This window comes from Peromyscus maniculatus, chromosome 23, assembly GCF_049852395.1.
Source record: "Peromyscus maniculatus bairdii isolate BWxNUB_F1_BW_parent chromosome 23, HU_Pman_BW_mat_3.1, whole genome shotgun sequence".
NCBI classification, from domain to species: Eukaryota; Metazoa; Chordata; class Mammalia; order Rodentia; family Cricetidae; genus Peromyscus; species Peromyscus maniculatus.
In genome coordinates, this window is record NC_134874.1 from 63,283,516 (window position 1) to 63,300,833 (window position 17,318).

The window sequence follows — 17,318 nt, forward strand, 5'->3', positions numbered from 1 at the left end:
AGAGAATCTTGCTGAAATAAAAAGATAATAAACAAAGGATAGCCTTGAGAAGCCTGTAACATTTTCCAATGGGCCCCTACTGTCTCTGCCCCAGGGTTTTTATAGAGACACCAAGGGGTGGAGCAAATGACCTCCTCCCCCAGCACAACCAAGTACAAACATCTCAGACATCTGCACTCAGGCCCGTGGTCCTAATCTTCCTCCATGCGGACCTGTAGGGTAAAGGCACGAGGAACCCGAAAACGTGCTCCCACAGAAGAGTCCACAGTTATCAGGACAAGACTGAGCTAGACCATGTGAGGAGAGAGAGGAGCAAGAAATTTAAGGAATTGCTCAAAATCTTTAGCCATCAGGCAAATGAAAATCAAAATGACACTGATACCATCTTATACATATCAGAATGACTAAGATCAAATCCATTAATGATAGCTTATGTTGGAGAGGATGCGGAGCAAGGGGAACACTCCTCCACTATTGGTGGAGTGCAAACTTGTACAGCAACTCAGGAAATCAGTAGCGCAGTACCTCAGAAAATTAGGAATCTACCTATATTAAGACGCAGCTATACCATTTTGGGCATATACCCAAAGGATGCTCAATCATGCCATAGGTCACTTGCTCCACCATGTTTATAGCAGCATTATTCGTAATAGCCAGAACCAGGAAACAACCTAGATGGCCCTCAAGTGAAGTATATAATAATATAAATGTGGTACATTTACACAATGGAATATTACCCAGTGGTAAAAAAATAGTGACACCATGAAATTTGTAGGCAAATGGATGGAAGAAGATACTGAGGAAGGTAACACAGACCCAGAAAGACAAATATGGTATGTGCTTACTCTTAAATGGATATTAAATGCAAAGCAAAGTGTAGAAGATATACCATGTGACATCAGTGCATGGACATTCTACTGTCTCCTGGAGAGCCCTGGCATTCCATGTGATGTCACCAGTATTGTGGCAACACCAACTGTCATTGGGGCATTGGTCCAGTGTCTCTTGTTTCACCTACAGACATGCTGACTAGACTGAACAAGATTCTTGGGAGACAGGATGGCGAGCACAGGGAGATCAGAGGAAGGCAAAAGTAAGATGACCTTCAGACTCCATGTCACACATCAAGAAACAAATGGTTCTGGGGAAAGCACAGTGAGTCCTGGGGAAGGGATGGGGAGCTTCCTGAAGGAGGAAGGCTTCAGCTGATCCTTCCAGGAGTGGGGCTCAGGAGGGGAGAGTTTCTGAGAAGCAATGATGGGCCTATCCTGGTCCTCTGAGTTCTTCAAAAGCAGACCCAGAGTTGAGGATTTTCAATGGTGAGTTTGTAGAGAGCCAGGGATGGTCAAGCCTGAAGCTGCTCTGTTGAGGGCCCTCTGCTTTCACTCTGAGTAGGAAGTAAGCACAGAGCGACTAAAGAGGTTTCAGTTCCAGCCCTGCACTTCACCCACACTGGATTTCTTTTGGTGTGTGTCACTAATAACCGGGAGAGTAAAGTCCCCTGGCCAGAGCTAGAGAGTCTCACATTTTAAATAACAACCACTCGCAGGGCAGGAGCCACCAAATATTGCTGCATGTCAGTGACCCCTAAGGTTTCTGAGTTCCTGCCCTCTCCCTAGCCAGTCATCTTTCCTCTACCTTGAGTGCAGGACTGGGACATCACTCTTCCTGTCAGTATTTGTTCTTGGTGTCTGACGGCTCACCTATGAATGCCCAGTTGTTAGGTATTTTCAGTCATACCTATCAGTAGTTGATCACACTTTCGCTAACATCATGATGGCTGGAATGTATTCTGCTGAAGCTTTTGGCAAAAGTTTCCTCATTACCTGTGTGACTTATCATTGTTCTGACAGGACCCACATAATCTTCCACCACCCCCATACATTGTAACAGCCCCGTGGATCTTCTCTGATGTGCTTGTTCAAATCATGGAAATGATTTTCCCTCTCCATTGTCCTGAGCTAATTTCTTAGCATCCATAATTTCTCATCTTCTTAGTTGGGGATCATCAGGATGAGAAGAGCTATTCCTGGGCGGTGTGTGGAAAATGAGTCTTGCTCTCCACACATGATGAACTATTGAATTAGAATGAACTAGATTCTAATGAATCAAAGAGATCTTGAGATTGGAAAGAGGAGGTGCTGAAGGCCTTCCCCTGTGTCTCAGGAAAGAATCCTGGAAAGGGCATCTTGGCTATTGGTGAATTGGGGAAGAGCTTTTTATCAGATAGGAGATGACCATTGACAGTGGCCCTAACAGTCCATTCTCTGGAAATTCTGTTATATCCTGAAGAGCCTGTGGCATCTTCTGTGAAACCACCAGTGTTGTGGCAATGCCAACTGCCCTTGAGGCATTCACTAAGTGCTTATATTGTTCACCAAATTGAAATGTTGGCAAGACTGATCACACTGATTGGCAGAGAGAGCCCTAGTTTCCTAAGGAAGAGGTGATGCTAGAACTTGACCTTCTAGTAATGGGGATCAGTAGCTGTGATCATGAAGCAATGGGCCTATGCTGCTTATCCAGGTTCCTAAAGAGCAGATCCAAGGTGGAGGATTCCTTATGGTTAGTTGGCAGAGGGCCAGGGATGGTCAAGGCTGCAGCTGCTGTGCTGCGACCTCCTTCAGTTCATTCTGAGTGGCAAAGACTGCAACAGGAGGCCCAGAACCACTAATGTGGTATCAGAATGGGATGTTGTTGCACTTTATGTCTGATGTAAATACCAAGGAGGGAAATTTTCCATCCATGTACCCATGTCTGAGACATTCAGTTCCTTTTAGTCGTGGACACAGGTTATCAGGGCTGGGAGGTGAAAAGCAGTAGGGACTCCTGGACTTCCTTGCATCACATCAGTGTAGCATGAATCTTAACAATTCTTATTAATAAAATCAAACCTGATCCAGGTATTGGGGTGAATGCTGGAAGATCAGAGAAGCAGAACAAGCCACAGCTTCCTCACCTCGACAGTTCCTCAGCTGATCCTCTTTCCTCAGACTTGAAGCTTCTGTGTCCTCGTCCCAATGGCTCTCAGCTGAACTGCTGCTCAAAAGCCTGAAGGCTTAACCAGCCAAAAGCTTCTAGTTTCTGGTCCTCATGACTTATATACCTTTCTGCTTTCTGCCATCACTCCCTGGGATTAAAGGCGTGAGTCACCATGCCTGGCTGTTTCCAATGCGTCCTTGAACTCACAGAGATCCAGAGGGATTTCTACCTCTAGAATGCTAGGATTAAAGGCGTGAATACCACCACTTTCTGGCCTCTGCATCTAGTGGCTGTTCCTATCTCTGAAGCCACATAAGTTTATTAGGGTGCACAATATTTGGGGGAACATAATACCACCACCTATCAGGTATGAGCTGACAATTCCAAACCAACATGGCTGGCCTTGCTTATGTCTTTCAGGGCCAGTGGGGAGCAGTAGGGGATGAGGCATATATCTAGCCATAGGGATTGGAGAGAGACACATGGCTTATAAGGCCCAGCTTAAGGAGAGCTGCTCTGATCTTTGAGGGCTTCACTGGGTTCCACGCATTTCCTCTTCCTCAAGGTTCCTCTTGGGACACCACATGATCTTCTTGGCTTATACCATTCATTTGTAGAAATTCACTTGTGTTTATGTACCTACAGGGGCGACTAGGAAGGCATCATCCACACCCTTCTTATTCACTGAGCAGCAACAGCAGCTGAACCAGGTGGAAAAACTGAAACTTCAGCTACAGATGATGACCAATGACAGGAATGAACTGCGTGAATTCCTGGCCCATTACAAAAACAATGAGTTGAACAACAGGTATTCATCATGCCCTGTTCTCTGGTGAATGTCTTGACACTACTGTGTCAATTCCAGCAGTCCTTAGGTCACTGGAAGCTGCACCTGCAGGGTGACCTGCACAAAAATTTTCCTGAATGCATCTGAGAGGAAGAACTGAAGCCTGTAGGAGTGAGATGGCTCAAAGGTTGTTCTGATTCCTCCTAATGTAAACCAGAGCCTGTGGCCTGAATCACAATCCACAGAGAGGGGCAGTAGGGTGTAAGATCACAACATGCATTTCAAGAGTCGTTGACAGATGTTGGCTTGTAGGAAATACTGGGTGCTCTGAGTTTAACCTGAGTCTCTGTATTTGACAAGATATTTACTTTTGCTTGTTGCTCTGGGAGCAGCTTGAAGGGCCTGATGGTCCTACTTGTTCAATCTGTGTGTGACTGGAAGGCCTGGAGTCCATCCCTGCTCCTCTCTTGTCTTGTTCCTTGTACTGGGAGAAAATGCCACCCACATACATTTCTCTGACATCCTAACTCTGTGTCAGTTTGTGTGCATGTGAATTGCCCTCTAAGGGGCCCAAACATTGCAAACATGGCAGTGGCAGGTTTTGCGCTTTTCACCTCCCTCTCCCTTGAAAAACCATTAGATTACATTTCTTAATTTAGTCTCCAGAGTTCAATCCCTTTTGTGAACACCGACTCATTCTTGAAACTAAACATCAAAGTCCAACCATAAAAATTCATTTCTCAGCTACACTTGCCAACCTGACAAATCAGATCTCAGCAACTTACCCTAGCACAGACTTAACCTTTCTATTTAAAATCCCACTGTGGAAAAAAGCCTGCTGCATGTTGTCTGCCTTTGCCTGATCCAGAGGCAGGCTCCCAATGCCATGCTTGCCCTGCTGGGGAAATGCATCTCTTTGTGCTAAGGATTTGGTGTCTCAGTGTGTTCTGTACTGTCTCTGAGAGGCTCCCTTACACTGTGTGTATGGGGGCAGGGGGTCCCTTCAGATCTTGTGAGTTAGAGATTGATAGTAGGCCTGAGAATTTGCCTGATTCAAAGATGTCAGGTGATATAAGTGCTGAGACCATGGAGCTCCACTTTAAGCATCACTGTTCTCAGTCTTTGTGCTCACCCTGGTGCCTCATTGGAATCCCCTTGGGAGTTTATATAGTCAGCCTCATGGTGTGCCTCATGCATGGCAATACTGATGATGAGTCTGGGTATCCTTGTAAGGACAAAGCATTTCTGTTCTCACGACAGTGGAAATGTCATTGCAGATTTCAGGTAAGCCCATGCCGGTGGACCTTCTTAGAGAGCTACTCTACCTTTCTGGGCCTACTAAGGAAGCTCATGGAGCCCTGTCTCCCTCCCTGTTGACACCCAGCCTCTCCTGGCCCTGGGGCAGGGTAGCAAGTCTAATGCACATGAGGAGTTCCCAGTACATAGGATTCAGTGTGTGACATCCAGTAGGCTAGGGTAGTGCAAAATACAACCTTAATTCATGGGGTCCCTGAGGCCTATGATCACAGGGTTCTTTGCTCCTGGGGCTATGCCCTACCAAAGGCTGAATTCGGAGCATGAGATGCAGAACACAGAGCATAAGAAGGATATGTCAGATGTGAAGAAATTACCCAAGGAGATTAGTGAGGCCTTGTACAAGTGCATAGAGCTGAGTGAGAAGACCAAACTCTACAGGTGAGTGCCTGACTTGGGTGGACTCCAGAACTTGGTAAGGACTGCTTCTTGTTGTCTGAAGTTTCTCCAGTCCTGCCCGACCCCGCTGTCAGGAGGAATCCGTCCCTCCTGTCTCCTGCAGCCAAATGGCCCCAATAAACACACAGAGGCTCACATTACTTACAAACTGTATGGCCAATGGCTTAAGTTTCAGGCTAGCTAGCTCTATCATCTTAAATTAACCCAATTTTATTCATCTGTTTTTTCCCATATGGCCGCTACATTGCCAACCTGCTAGCATGTTGCTCCTTTGGGTTGCAGCTGGCATCTCTTCCACCTCTGCCTTTCTTCTCTGTCTCTCCTGGATTTTCCTGCCTGGCTCCTTCCTACCTTGCCATAGGACAAAGCAGGGTATTTATTAACCAATGGAAGCAATACCTATTCACGGCATACAGAAAGACATCTTACAGCATCTTCTTCCCTTCTCCACCTTTGAACCAATGTAAGGGCTGTGGTTCTAGTCAGTTTACCTCTTAGCAAGCAGCCTGCTTATAGCTCGTGGACTTGTGCCTCCTAGACTGAATTCTCCTAAGTGTTAAAAGTCTGAGAGCCCCTCCCAACATTTTCCTGTCAGCTTCTGGAACTTCTAGACAGAAAACATAGTTTGCACCATGGCTTCTGTGGCTCTGCCAGGAGCTTAGACAGCTGGTTTCTATGGGACACATGGATGGAATATATTCCAGATAGGTCTTCTGTCTTCCTCAGAGCATGGTTTCCCTCTACCTGCTCTTGTTTTCCCAATACTGTGAACAGTTAAGTACCAGGATGTGTGTTCGTGAGGTAGCAGATCCAGTCTTCAGAAGTACATGGATCTGTTTTGCAGTCAGGGTCTTCAGAAGTAGTATAAATCTTTCTGGAATTTGGCTATTCTCTGGCTTTGGCCTGCACCTGAGTGATGCTGCCATGGCTAATGAGGGCTCCAGCCCAGGGCGGTTGGGGATGGGGACATGGGACCTTGCAGGAATCATGGTATACCAGGCAGGGTTGGCAGATGGAGGCAGAGTTCATCATTTTTTGTGATATTTCAGCACCCTCTACAGTCAGCACCTGAGAGAACAGACTCAGCTGAAAGAAAAATTGAAAATGTTGCTAGAGGAAAAGAAAAAGCTGCAGGGGGAGCAGATTTTACTACAAGAGTCGCATGCGGAGGCAAAGAGGCTCCGTGAAGAGGCCCATGAGAAGATCTATGACCTCTGGACAAGGCAGCTGCAGGTAGGTTGAAGCAGCAGGGCCAACCTGGCCATCAGTCTGACCATACACACACATACACACATACACATGTAACCTTCTACTCACTTATCCACCTGACCCAATCAATCCAATAGTTCACTTCTGTGATCATTCACAAGTCTTTCTTGGAGTTAGCCTCTGATAGCAAGCAAACCCAACTGCTCTGCTGGAAGCTGCAGTCCATTCAGGGAGACGAGTAAGTCACATATCACTCACCTGTATGTCAGCATGGGAGGAGCCGGGCTGTGATGGGAGCCACAGATATCGAGTGAGTCAGGTCAAGGGTCTGGGTCTCATTTGCTTGGCAGTGTCATGTGAGATCAGAGCAGACACAGCATGGAAGGAGGAACGCCCCTGAAAAAGTCAAAGACCGTGTCACATCGACATCTTTTAGGGTGTCATATGGCATTTTAACCTCTTGTTCCCAGATTGCCATGGTGTCCTCTTTCCCTGGCCAAGCTCTTGGTTCAGAGTGACAGAAACTAAATTAACAGCTTGTCAGTACTGCTTGCTGTAAGTGGCATTGGCCAGTTCTCCCATCCTGGTTCTTACATTCAGAAGCTCACTGGATGACCAGAGATGAGGCAAGGGCTTATGACAGGCAGTGTTCGGGATGACAGATTTGAGCCAACTGCATCAACATAGCCTGCAGAGACACAGCATGCTTCTCTAGGCAAATTTACTAAAATTATGCAGAACTGTGGGACTCATTTAAACAGCTATTGTGAAGAGTTTAAAACCAACTGGCAATGTCATCCTCATCCAGTGTGATGTCCTCCTCACTGCATCCTGATCACTGATAATTTGAGGGATTTGTGTCTGTGTGTGAGTATGCCTGCCAGAGGGCACATACATCTGTGAGTGTTTGGAAGGTCTGATGATGACATCGAGTGTCCTCTGTTGCTTTCTCCCTTATGCTCTTCAGCCTGGGTCTCTCACTGAACCTGAAAATTTCTGTTCTGGCTAAGCTGGATAGCCACAGATCTTTGGATCTCCTGTCTCCTCACAGTAGAGCATCCTGTCTTTTTCTGTCTCATTTTGTTGCTAAATGGTTCATTTGGTCAGAAAGAGAACTGACTTGTTGGTTTCTCTTAATTTTTAAACAATTTTATTACTTTGGATTTAATGCGTCTTATGATAAATAACAAAAATCAAACAATGGAGCTACTTTATAAACAAAAATGTAGACTTCTTTTCTTTCATGACATAGAGATAACTTCTCAGGACAGGTCTGTTTTGTCTACTGGCTTCACAACATGGAACCTGACATTTTGATACTCACTCTTAGGACAGAGTCCAACTCATAGTTTTATAGAGTGCTGCATTTAAGAAAGTGCTGGGGATGACCTAAGTAGCCTTCCACTGACTGGCCTGGGGCTGTTTTCATATAATGTGAACTGTAATCTGGTCAAAGGTTGTTGGGTAATGACAATGGGTGACTTCCATTCTCTGGTGCTGTCAATGTATTCTGTGGAGGAATCTGGGTAAATTTAATGAGGAGACTATTATGGTTCAACTTAAATCTATCGGGAGGCTTCATGTCCCACTCTTTTCCCCCAGCACTTGGTTTTGTGTGGTCCAACTCAATTGTGCAGAGGTTGTTACTTATCTGTACGATCAGTGAGTCTGGTGATAAGAACTTCCCTGGGAAGGGAAATAAGTTCAGGCCAGGGCAGAAGAGCTTGGCTGGGTCTAAGAGGCTTGTAGACAGCAGAGAGGACCCACTCCCCCCCCCCCCCGGAGTAGAAAAGGTGCTGCAACATTCTAGTCTTCTCCCTTGCCTTTCTGGATTCAAGAAACACGTGTGTGTGTGTGTGTGTGTGTGTGTTCTTGTTGTTGCTGTTGTTGTTGTTATGTGTATCTTTGGGGAATGAGAATATGTGTTTGAGCCTCTATGTGTATGTTCACTCTCTCTCGGAACAATGGAACATCTTTAAGAATGATGGAGATGGATTTCAATGAGAATGTACTGTGCCTAATCTGGTTAGTACCACTTTGCCTCCGTCAAAGAACAGATGGAGTTGCCCATCCTTCTGCATGTCCATACAGCTAACTACAACCAAAGACCACATAACTGATGCAAGCTAAAAGTTTTTATGGTATTTGTAGAGGCAGAATTATTTATCTGCAAAGAAATCCTCTGGAGAAAAACTAAGTAATGAGGACCATGACGGTGAGAAAGAGGCTACTGAGAGGCAGGAAAGGCTGCCGAGCAATTGTGTCCCTCTCTGCTCTGGGTGAAAGGAGGCTGACCACTGATGACTTCCCTGCATCCTGTTTTGTTCTTCTCCACATCGCCTGCTGCCATTTTCCTTTCACCTTTGCCTCACCTGTTCAGCTAACCTGGTCCTTGGAGCTGGCCTGGACTTTATTCTCAGAGAAATTCTGAACTGCAGAGGTGCTTGTGGCTGCATCCCAGCCCAGCAAAATCTGACAGCTATGCTGAGGTGTGAGATGATGTTGTCTTTGCGCACCACTTAGGCTCATCATACTCTCAAGTACCCACTCCATGTTGTGTCTGCAGCACTCAGAAACTGCTTTTATTCCAAACATCTTCATCCTGAGTTAAATTCAGCCTGATGGAGAATTGGGTGAAATGAGAACTCTCAGACATTGCTAGTAGTGTAAAATGGTGCATCCATGTGAGAAGCTATGTGTAATTATTCAGAAAGTGGAACTGCAGACTTCCGGTGGAGCATTGATTCTAGAATGGAAAGTGGTATCCACAGAGAATAGGGGCCAACAGGGATACAGCAGGACTCATCAGAACATTCCAACTAGAAACTCTTCAGATACCCATTACTGATGAGTGCAAACATACAATGTGGTCCATGGGATATTGTTAAGTATGGAATAATATATGCAGTCATTTGGCTGTGAGTTATTCAACCTTCTGTTCCTCAAAGAAATCCCTGACACAATCAACTTACTTGGAGGAAAGGTTAATGTAGATGCCAGATTGTAGAGATTTTCTAGTTTTCTGAACTCATTCCTTTGGGCCTAAATGGAGGCAACCTGTGGTACAGAGAGCTTTTTTTAAGAGGAAGCTGCCCTCCTTGGAGGCACTGGAAAGCACTGAGTGAGAGCAAGGGGCTGGTCCACTGCCATCCAGTGGCCCTGTGCTGGGGAACTAAGCCTTCAATGCACAGACTGGGGAACTTGCTAGGAGAGCAAGGCAAGCAGTACATTCACTTATCTGCCCACTGAGTTCTTCTCCCAGGTCACCAGGCATGCACATTTTATACAGATATACAGGCAGGCTGAACACCTGCACATATAACAAAAAATAAAATGAAAAATTATCAAAACTGAGTAAATATATACAATGTTCTCCACATCCCTGTACTCAAAGCATCATGTGTTTCCTGCCTCTGTGCAGGAATATGGGTAGAGAGGGTATAGATTAATCAAAGGTAACTTTCTTCTCCATAGTATCCCAGGTGATCTCTTCTTATATTAGAGTTTTCTCAGAAACTAAGTGTGCTTGTATGTATGCATCCATATACATGTTTGTGCTGGAGAGAGAAAGAGAGAGAGAGAGAGAGAGAGAGAGAGAGAGAGAGAGAAGAGAGAGATGGAGGAGAGAGGAGAGAGAGAGAGAGAAAGAGAGAGAGAGAGGAGAAGGAGGAGAGAGGAGAGAGAGAGAGAGAGAGAGAGAGAGAGAGAGAGAGAGAGAGAGAGAGAGAGAGAGAAAATGCATGTTTATGTACATGGTGTGGAAACCTCCCCTAAAAACACAATCTTCTAATGAACAGGAACATCAAAGACTTGAGGAAAATCTTCAGTCCCTGATGAAGCAGAAGGAGCTGTTCACCCGGCAAAGGGACTTGGCAGTAAAGCTGCAGCATCACTTCACTGTGTCCCAGATGAGGTAGGAGCCCAGGCTTCCAGAAGCAGGTGGATCCAAGTGGGTCCACTGTACCTGGATCTCCATCCTCTTTGAGTTTTGTCAATTGGCAAAGCTGCCAGCCATGGGCAGGGAAAGAACGCCTCAGATTGTCGTTGTTGGCTCAGTCAACAGGAAGCAATATGCTCTCTCCTTGGTCTCATGGGGTCTAGGTCCCCTTCTTCCTTTCTGAGACCTCTAGTATGCTCTGAGTATCTCATCTCTTAGATTAGGTCTCCCCACAAATATTCCCATGACAGCCAGAAACGTGGAAAGGAGAATCATTGATCATGAAGGAAAGTGTGTCCCCTGCATCTTTTCCATCAGGAACATCAAGTTTAGAGAGAAGTGTCCACCCTTTGCAGTTTTGCATACAGCACACTCCTGCTGACTGCAGGCTCTCTGCAGTGTCTAACAGTTTCTCATGAGAAGATTTACTCTTGGTCATAAAGTAGGAGCTGACAAGGTTAATCCCATGCAGGGTTCTGAGCTGTAGGAATAACCAGAGCCTTCTCTGCATTACTGTATAGGCTCCACTAGAGGGCAGGCATAGAATTTTCCAGGAGGTTCACATTCACCTTGATCTAATCAAGGCCAGGGATATCTTTCCTGACCTGTGCCTCAGACCTTGACATACTGATATTTCTCCAAAATGATGTTTTTGGACTGTTACAGAAATATGCTGTTTTTTTTCTAATCCAGCAAAGTGTGTATATTTCAGTTCAACTTCTAGCACTTTTTAAAAGTTGAGAAAAAAATCCTGCCCAGGTGCTCTCTGACCCCTTTTGCTTGGGGAAGCAGGGAATGAACTCACCTGAAAGGTAAGGCTTGATTGTCTAGCGGAGTAGAGCTGGTGGGGGCTCACAGCTGACATGGCAGGTCCCCCCAGGCTTGTGCCCCAGCTGCCTTCCTCCCCTAGGTTTGAAAATCTCCAGGTGGAACTGGAGCAGACCACAGCCCAGGAAGAGAGCCTCCTGCAGAAGGAGCTGCTGGTGCAGAAACACTATGTTCCAGGCAAGTAAGACACCATTGAGCTCCATCCCCAGCAGCCAGGGTGTTCATGGGGTGTGTTTTCTTCCTTAACTTTTGTTTACTACGGATTAACAGGCCCTGATTATTCCTGCCATTGGCAAGCAAAACTGTTTCTAAATCATATTTTCTTTGCTCATTTTCTCTGACAGCACCTCTTCAGAAAACTGAGAAGGCTGGAAGAAGCGAGAGACACCTTGAAAGCATGATATTCTACACTCCAGGTTCACGGCCTCCTCAGAAATTGCCACCTCTTTTCAACTGTGAACTCACTAGTGAGGCAAATATCAACCTACCATCAGGCCATCCAGCCACAATCTGATCCACATCCATTGGCTCACTATTCCCAGACAAAAGATTGTATCAGAAATAGTCTAAGATTCAGAGGACACAACACAAATTACTAAGAACACTGACATCCATCAGCACATGGCCCCAGTGAGGAGCAAAACAACATGGAGAGGACATGTGGGTGAGGAAGAGTTCTTCTGTCGACTTACTATCAAGGGCTTTGACAAGCTGACTCCATATGTGATAGAAGTCTGACAAGGAAGACTGTGTTAACATCACACTGCCATCCAGACAGACCACACACAAACCATAAGATTCTCTCCAGTGCAGTGCTGAAGCTGACGCCATGTCATGGGCAAGTGTTACTGAAGATTATTCACTGCAGAGAATAAGACAGTTCCTCACCTCATTTGCTCTTCCATAATGAAATTCCAAAGGATCCTGAAATTTGCTTAATATTTTTTTGTTTATATGTTGGGATATTTATGCTTTAGATTTTGGTTTTCTTCATTTTGGTTTAAGGTTTTGTTAATTGTTATTTCTTTTATTCTTGTCACTTTTAATAGTTTGCTAAGGCTAAACATTGTATATAAGGACTGCTGTTTTGAATGCCCCCATTGAGTAAAATGAATGTATTTTTATGAATAAAATCCATTTTCAAATTTCACTCTGAGACTCTTCTTCAGTCAGATGAGTTTTCACACTGCTGTAATCCCAGAACTCACAGGCTTGGATGTATCTCAGTAAGTTTCAGGAAGCTTTGGCTGCATAAGGATTTCCCAGCAATGGGTCTCAGTGCTACACAGAAGGATGACACCTTGGATGTGGATGGAATAGCCTACTCCATGGATACCCACTACATAATAGAAAAAACTACACATATTGTATCCTCGACGTCATATATTTAGCTGCCAGGAAAATATGGTATGCTGTATACACATGTTCATGAAATCATCATGTAGACCGAATTAAATGAAAACACAAGAATATTGCTCTAGGCCTCTCAGGAAATAAGAATATTCATTAAAATTGTATAAAAGAAATCAGAAAATGAAAAGCAATCTGCCTCTAGTTTTCCTGAAATATAACATGAATGATATCCGAGAAGAGATAATTTCCTGAAAGACATGTTGGGATATTTTGTGGTGCTTTTCTTTATACTTATGGGTGTTTGGCCACCATGTACATGCAATGCACACAGAGGCCAGGTGAGGGCAGATTCCACCTGGAATTTAGGTTAAAGAGGTTTGTTAGCTGTCCTGTGGGTCTTCTGAGACAACAATGAGTGCTCTTCATGGATGAGCCATCTCTCCAGTCCCTGCAACTGACCTTGTCCTCCCAGCCATGAGTGCTGTCTTAGGTGGATTGGATCACCCCAACCAAAAGATTATTGAAACCTGTTGGGACAGGCATGCTAATTGCCTTAGGCTGCCACACATCCATTCAGGGCTCTCATAGGTTCAAGACCCTGCCCCAGTATTACTGACTGGCAGACTGGCACAGATTTGCTAGATCTCTTCTAGGTTGACAACACGTATTAAGACTGTCTGATGAAATGCAGAATTGAGAAGACTCTCCTTGGGTGCAGGTGGGGTGAGGAATCCCTCTTGAAGGTCCAGATAAGCAATGTTGGGAGGAACCTCATGACTATGTGGAGTTGATGGAGACTGCATCAGGGGCCACATGTCTCTGGTGCAGAGTGATTCTGTGAAAGACTAAAAACAGGAGAGAGGTGGTTGATGCTGCTCTTTTACCACAGCAGATCTCAGATTATATTGAGAAAGTTCTTTCAGATGACTGATTGACTCTTGTGAAGCTCCTCTGGAATAGATCAGACTCCTGAGACTGAGAGTGAGTCAGAGAATTCATGTGTAAAGGATGTTATCCTATAAGTCTCCAGACTGGAGCTGTCATATCAAGGGTAAAAAGAACCTCGTGTCCTCTGTCTTCATGTGGTGGGGTTATGCCAGATCTTGGCCCACAGAAGCTATGACATCTGGTTTTTCATCCCTCACTTAAGCTAGAATCTCTCCATCTCATATAATTACTTGTTTAATTAGATTACTGTATGTTTCATTTGAGAAAATTTTAGAGTTGTGTTATTTTACTTTCTTGACCAGAAGTTATAGGAACCTAGTAGGCCAGCAATAAAGCATCATCTAAAAAGCAGGTTAAGGGAATGTGACCATGTGGAATTAAGAATGGAGATAAGGCTGTTGTTAGGACTAAACTACTCTAAAAGTTCTATACCTGTCTGGTTCATTGGTCAGGGTTTTATGGGGTAACAGAATGAATTTCTATATATAAAAAAGGCTATATTTTAGAATGACTTAGAGGCTGTGGTCCAGCTAATTGAACATTGGCTGGCTATAATGGCAGAGTCCTCGAATCCAGTAGTTGCTCAGTCCACTATGCTTGATGTCTCAGCCCATCAGCAGTATAGTCTGGAATCCCAAAGCAGTTGGCTTCAATGCCAGTGAAGGCATGGACTTGCTAGCAAGATAAGAGCAAGCAGCTAAAGTGCAAAAGCCCCCTTCTTCCATTTCGTTATATGGCCTTCCAGCACAAGGCCTGGCTGAGATTACAGGCAGGATTTGGGGGCTCAAAACATCTGAGTTATAGTTGTTTCTTTCCTCATCAATATCCAGATTAAAAGAATGTCTCTGTAATGCAATGATCAGGACTACATGTAGATCTTCTCTCTTCAAATTAAGCAAAAGTACCTCACAGACATGCCCCTCCATTTGGGGGTTTTAGTTAATTCCAGATGTAATAAATTTGACAAACAAAAATAGCTATCACATCTGAACCCTTGTCAACTTGACACACAATTATATCTTTTTTATTTCATGATTAATTTACAAATGTAAAACAATAACCATGTCTTAATATTGCCTAAATATGATATAATTATTGCAAGTACAACACAAAGACATTATGTATTAGACCAGCTCAAAATTATGTCTAACATGATTTAATTATCCCTTGTAGTTGGAGTTTTCCTATGTCCACCCAGCTCCTGCAGCTGCTCAGATCCAAGTAAACGTACAGATATTTATAAACTGTATGGCCATGGCACACTTCTTGCTATCTAGTTCTTATATCTTAAATTATTCCATTTCTATTAATCTATAAGTTGCCATGTGGCTTGTGGCTCACTGGTACTTTACATCTTCTCATGGTAGCAGTGGCATCTTCTGACTCAGCTTTCCACTCCCAGAATTCTCCTCTTTGCTTATCCTGCCTATACTATACTTCCTGTCTGGCTACTGTCCAATCAGTGTTTATTTATCAATCACTCAGAGCAACACATTCACAGCATACAGAAAGGCATCCCCAGCAATCCCTGTACAACTGCAAACACATTATAAAGTTAGAATAAGTGGTAATGTCCCTGGAGGGACATTCTTTTAATATCTCAAATTTAAATATGCTAACCATCAATATTATTCCTCTTTTGGAATAATTTTGGTTTTATTTATTTCTTTATTTTTGTTTTTATATCTTAACCAAAATTTTCCCTCCATCCTCTCCTCTCAGTCCCTCCCCCCACCACCACTCTTACTGCTCCCCATCCATTCCTCCTTTTTTCTCTTCAGAAATGGGCAGGCCTCCTGTGCATTTCTGCCCTCCATGTTATATCAAGTTGTGGTGAGACTATGCATGACTTCTTACATTGAGGCTGGACACAGGAATTCAGTAGGAGGAATGGGTCCCAAAAGCAGGCATTAGAGACAAGCCCTGCTCCCACCGTTAGGAGTCTCACAAGAAGATCAAGTTATACAACTGTAAAATACATGGAGAGGACAAAAATCAGTCCCATGCATACTCCCTGGTTGGTGGTTCAGTCTCTGAGTCACTATGAGCCTAGGTTAGTTAGTTCTGTGGGATGCTTGTAGGACTCCTGACCCCACTAGCTCCTACAAATATTTAATTGTTTATTCACTATTTTATGTTCATTGGTGTTTTGCCTTTATGTATGCCTGTGTGAGAGTGCCAACTTTTCTAGTCCTGGAGTTACAAACAGTTGTGTGCTGCATGAGATTTTTTTCTTTATTTTAAAAATTAATTGTATCACATGATAAGTATATAGACATCTTCTGATTGTGATTTAAAATAATAACATCTATCTACTTATTTTGTGATGAGGAAATAAATACATATATACGATAGAGAGAGAATGAACATAGAATACACACCATGCCATTCTGTCATTCTGTTCATATGGAGGTCAATGAACAAATTAGGAGGAGTCAGCTCTTTCCTTCCACCCAACTAGCCATCTCATTGGCCATTCCCTGGTACTTTTCATGATCAACTTGTGGCTTTCTGCCTTAGAGTGTTTTCTTGTGGTTCTGAAAGTTAGAGAATATTTTAATACTAAAAAGCATTGTGAAAAATTTGTGCAGAATTTTGTTTCAAATGAATGATACTGTTAATAAACATAACAGGCACTCAGAGTTGAAGGCAGGAAAGAGCCAACACAGCAATCCGGGCACTCGGAAAGTTCTGCTGCCTATTGGCTGGTGTCTGTGAGTTGGGATTTCAGTTTATCTTTTTATTTATATAAACATGTATATGCAGTTAGATATGGTTGTACATATTAGGTATATCATATAGATACTTATAAAAATATGCACATAACTATACTCATAGTTCTGCATACAACATGCATATCATACACATGCATACCAATGTGACAAAGGTTGTTTGTTTATATTTAATTTCTTGTTATGCCAATTTATTGTACATCTAATTGAATTTCAAAGTATAATTCTGTGTGTGTGTGTGTGTGTGTGTCTGTTTGTGCATTCAAAGGTGTAGACACATACATGTTCTTAAATGTATGAATGTGGGCACATATATGTGTGTGTTATATGGAAACAAGCATGTGTGTTTTGTGGCACAACACTGATGGTGCCTTCATCCTTAACAATGGGGTAGTAGCACTATTACAGTGGGGTGGGCATGCTTGATCATGCTTCACTCTGTGCATGGAACTTGCATGCTTCTAGAGCACTGATGTTGTCTACAATGTTACTAACAATGTGTCGATGTTTCAGGATCCTTCTTAGAAGGATATCTACAATCTGTGTCACATGTTAAGTCCCTCAGATACCATTTGACACCAAGCACAGATAAGTTTTCAGTCTCTCCTTCCTCTTCCACTTCAATCTTTCAGATTATAGGAAATTACCCCCATCAAGTAAATCTAACTACGCTTACTAGCTATCCAGAATTTAGTGAAGAGCAGGAAATTGTGGGTTCCCAGGTTCCAATGATGCTGACAGGAAGACTTCCATGTGGGCTGTTCCTACTGCAACTGTTGCGACAGGCATCCAGGCTGAGACAGCAAAGGGACATCCCTGCTGGGCAACT

General features: G+C 43.8%; 1 protein-coding gene across 1 annotated transcript; it reads left to right on the forward strand.

Moving 5' to 3' along the window:
* The first annotated feature begins 762 nt into the window (after positions 1 to 762).
* Positions 763 to 12,605, forward strand: LOC143270451 (disks large homolog 5-like). Its single transcript, XM_076560384.1, has 6 exons — positions 763 to 805; positions 3,628 to 3,790; positions 6,532 to 6,715; positions 10,489 to 10,604; positions 11,539 to 11,633; positions 11,801 to 12,605. The coding sequence occupies exons 1-6, from the start codon at positions 763 to 765 to the stop codon at positions 11,968 to 11,970; spliced, it is 771 nt and encodes a 256-aa protein (XP_076416499.1). The 3' UTR covers positions 11,971 to 12,605.
* The last annotated feature ends 4,713 nt before the right edge of the window (positions 12,606 to 17,318 follow it).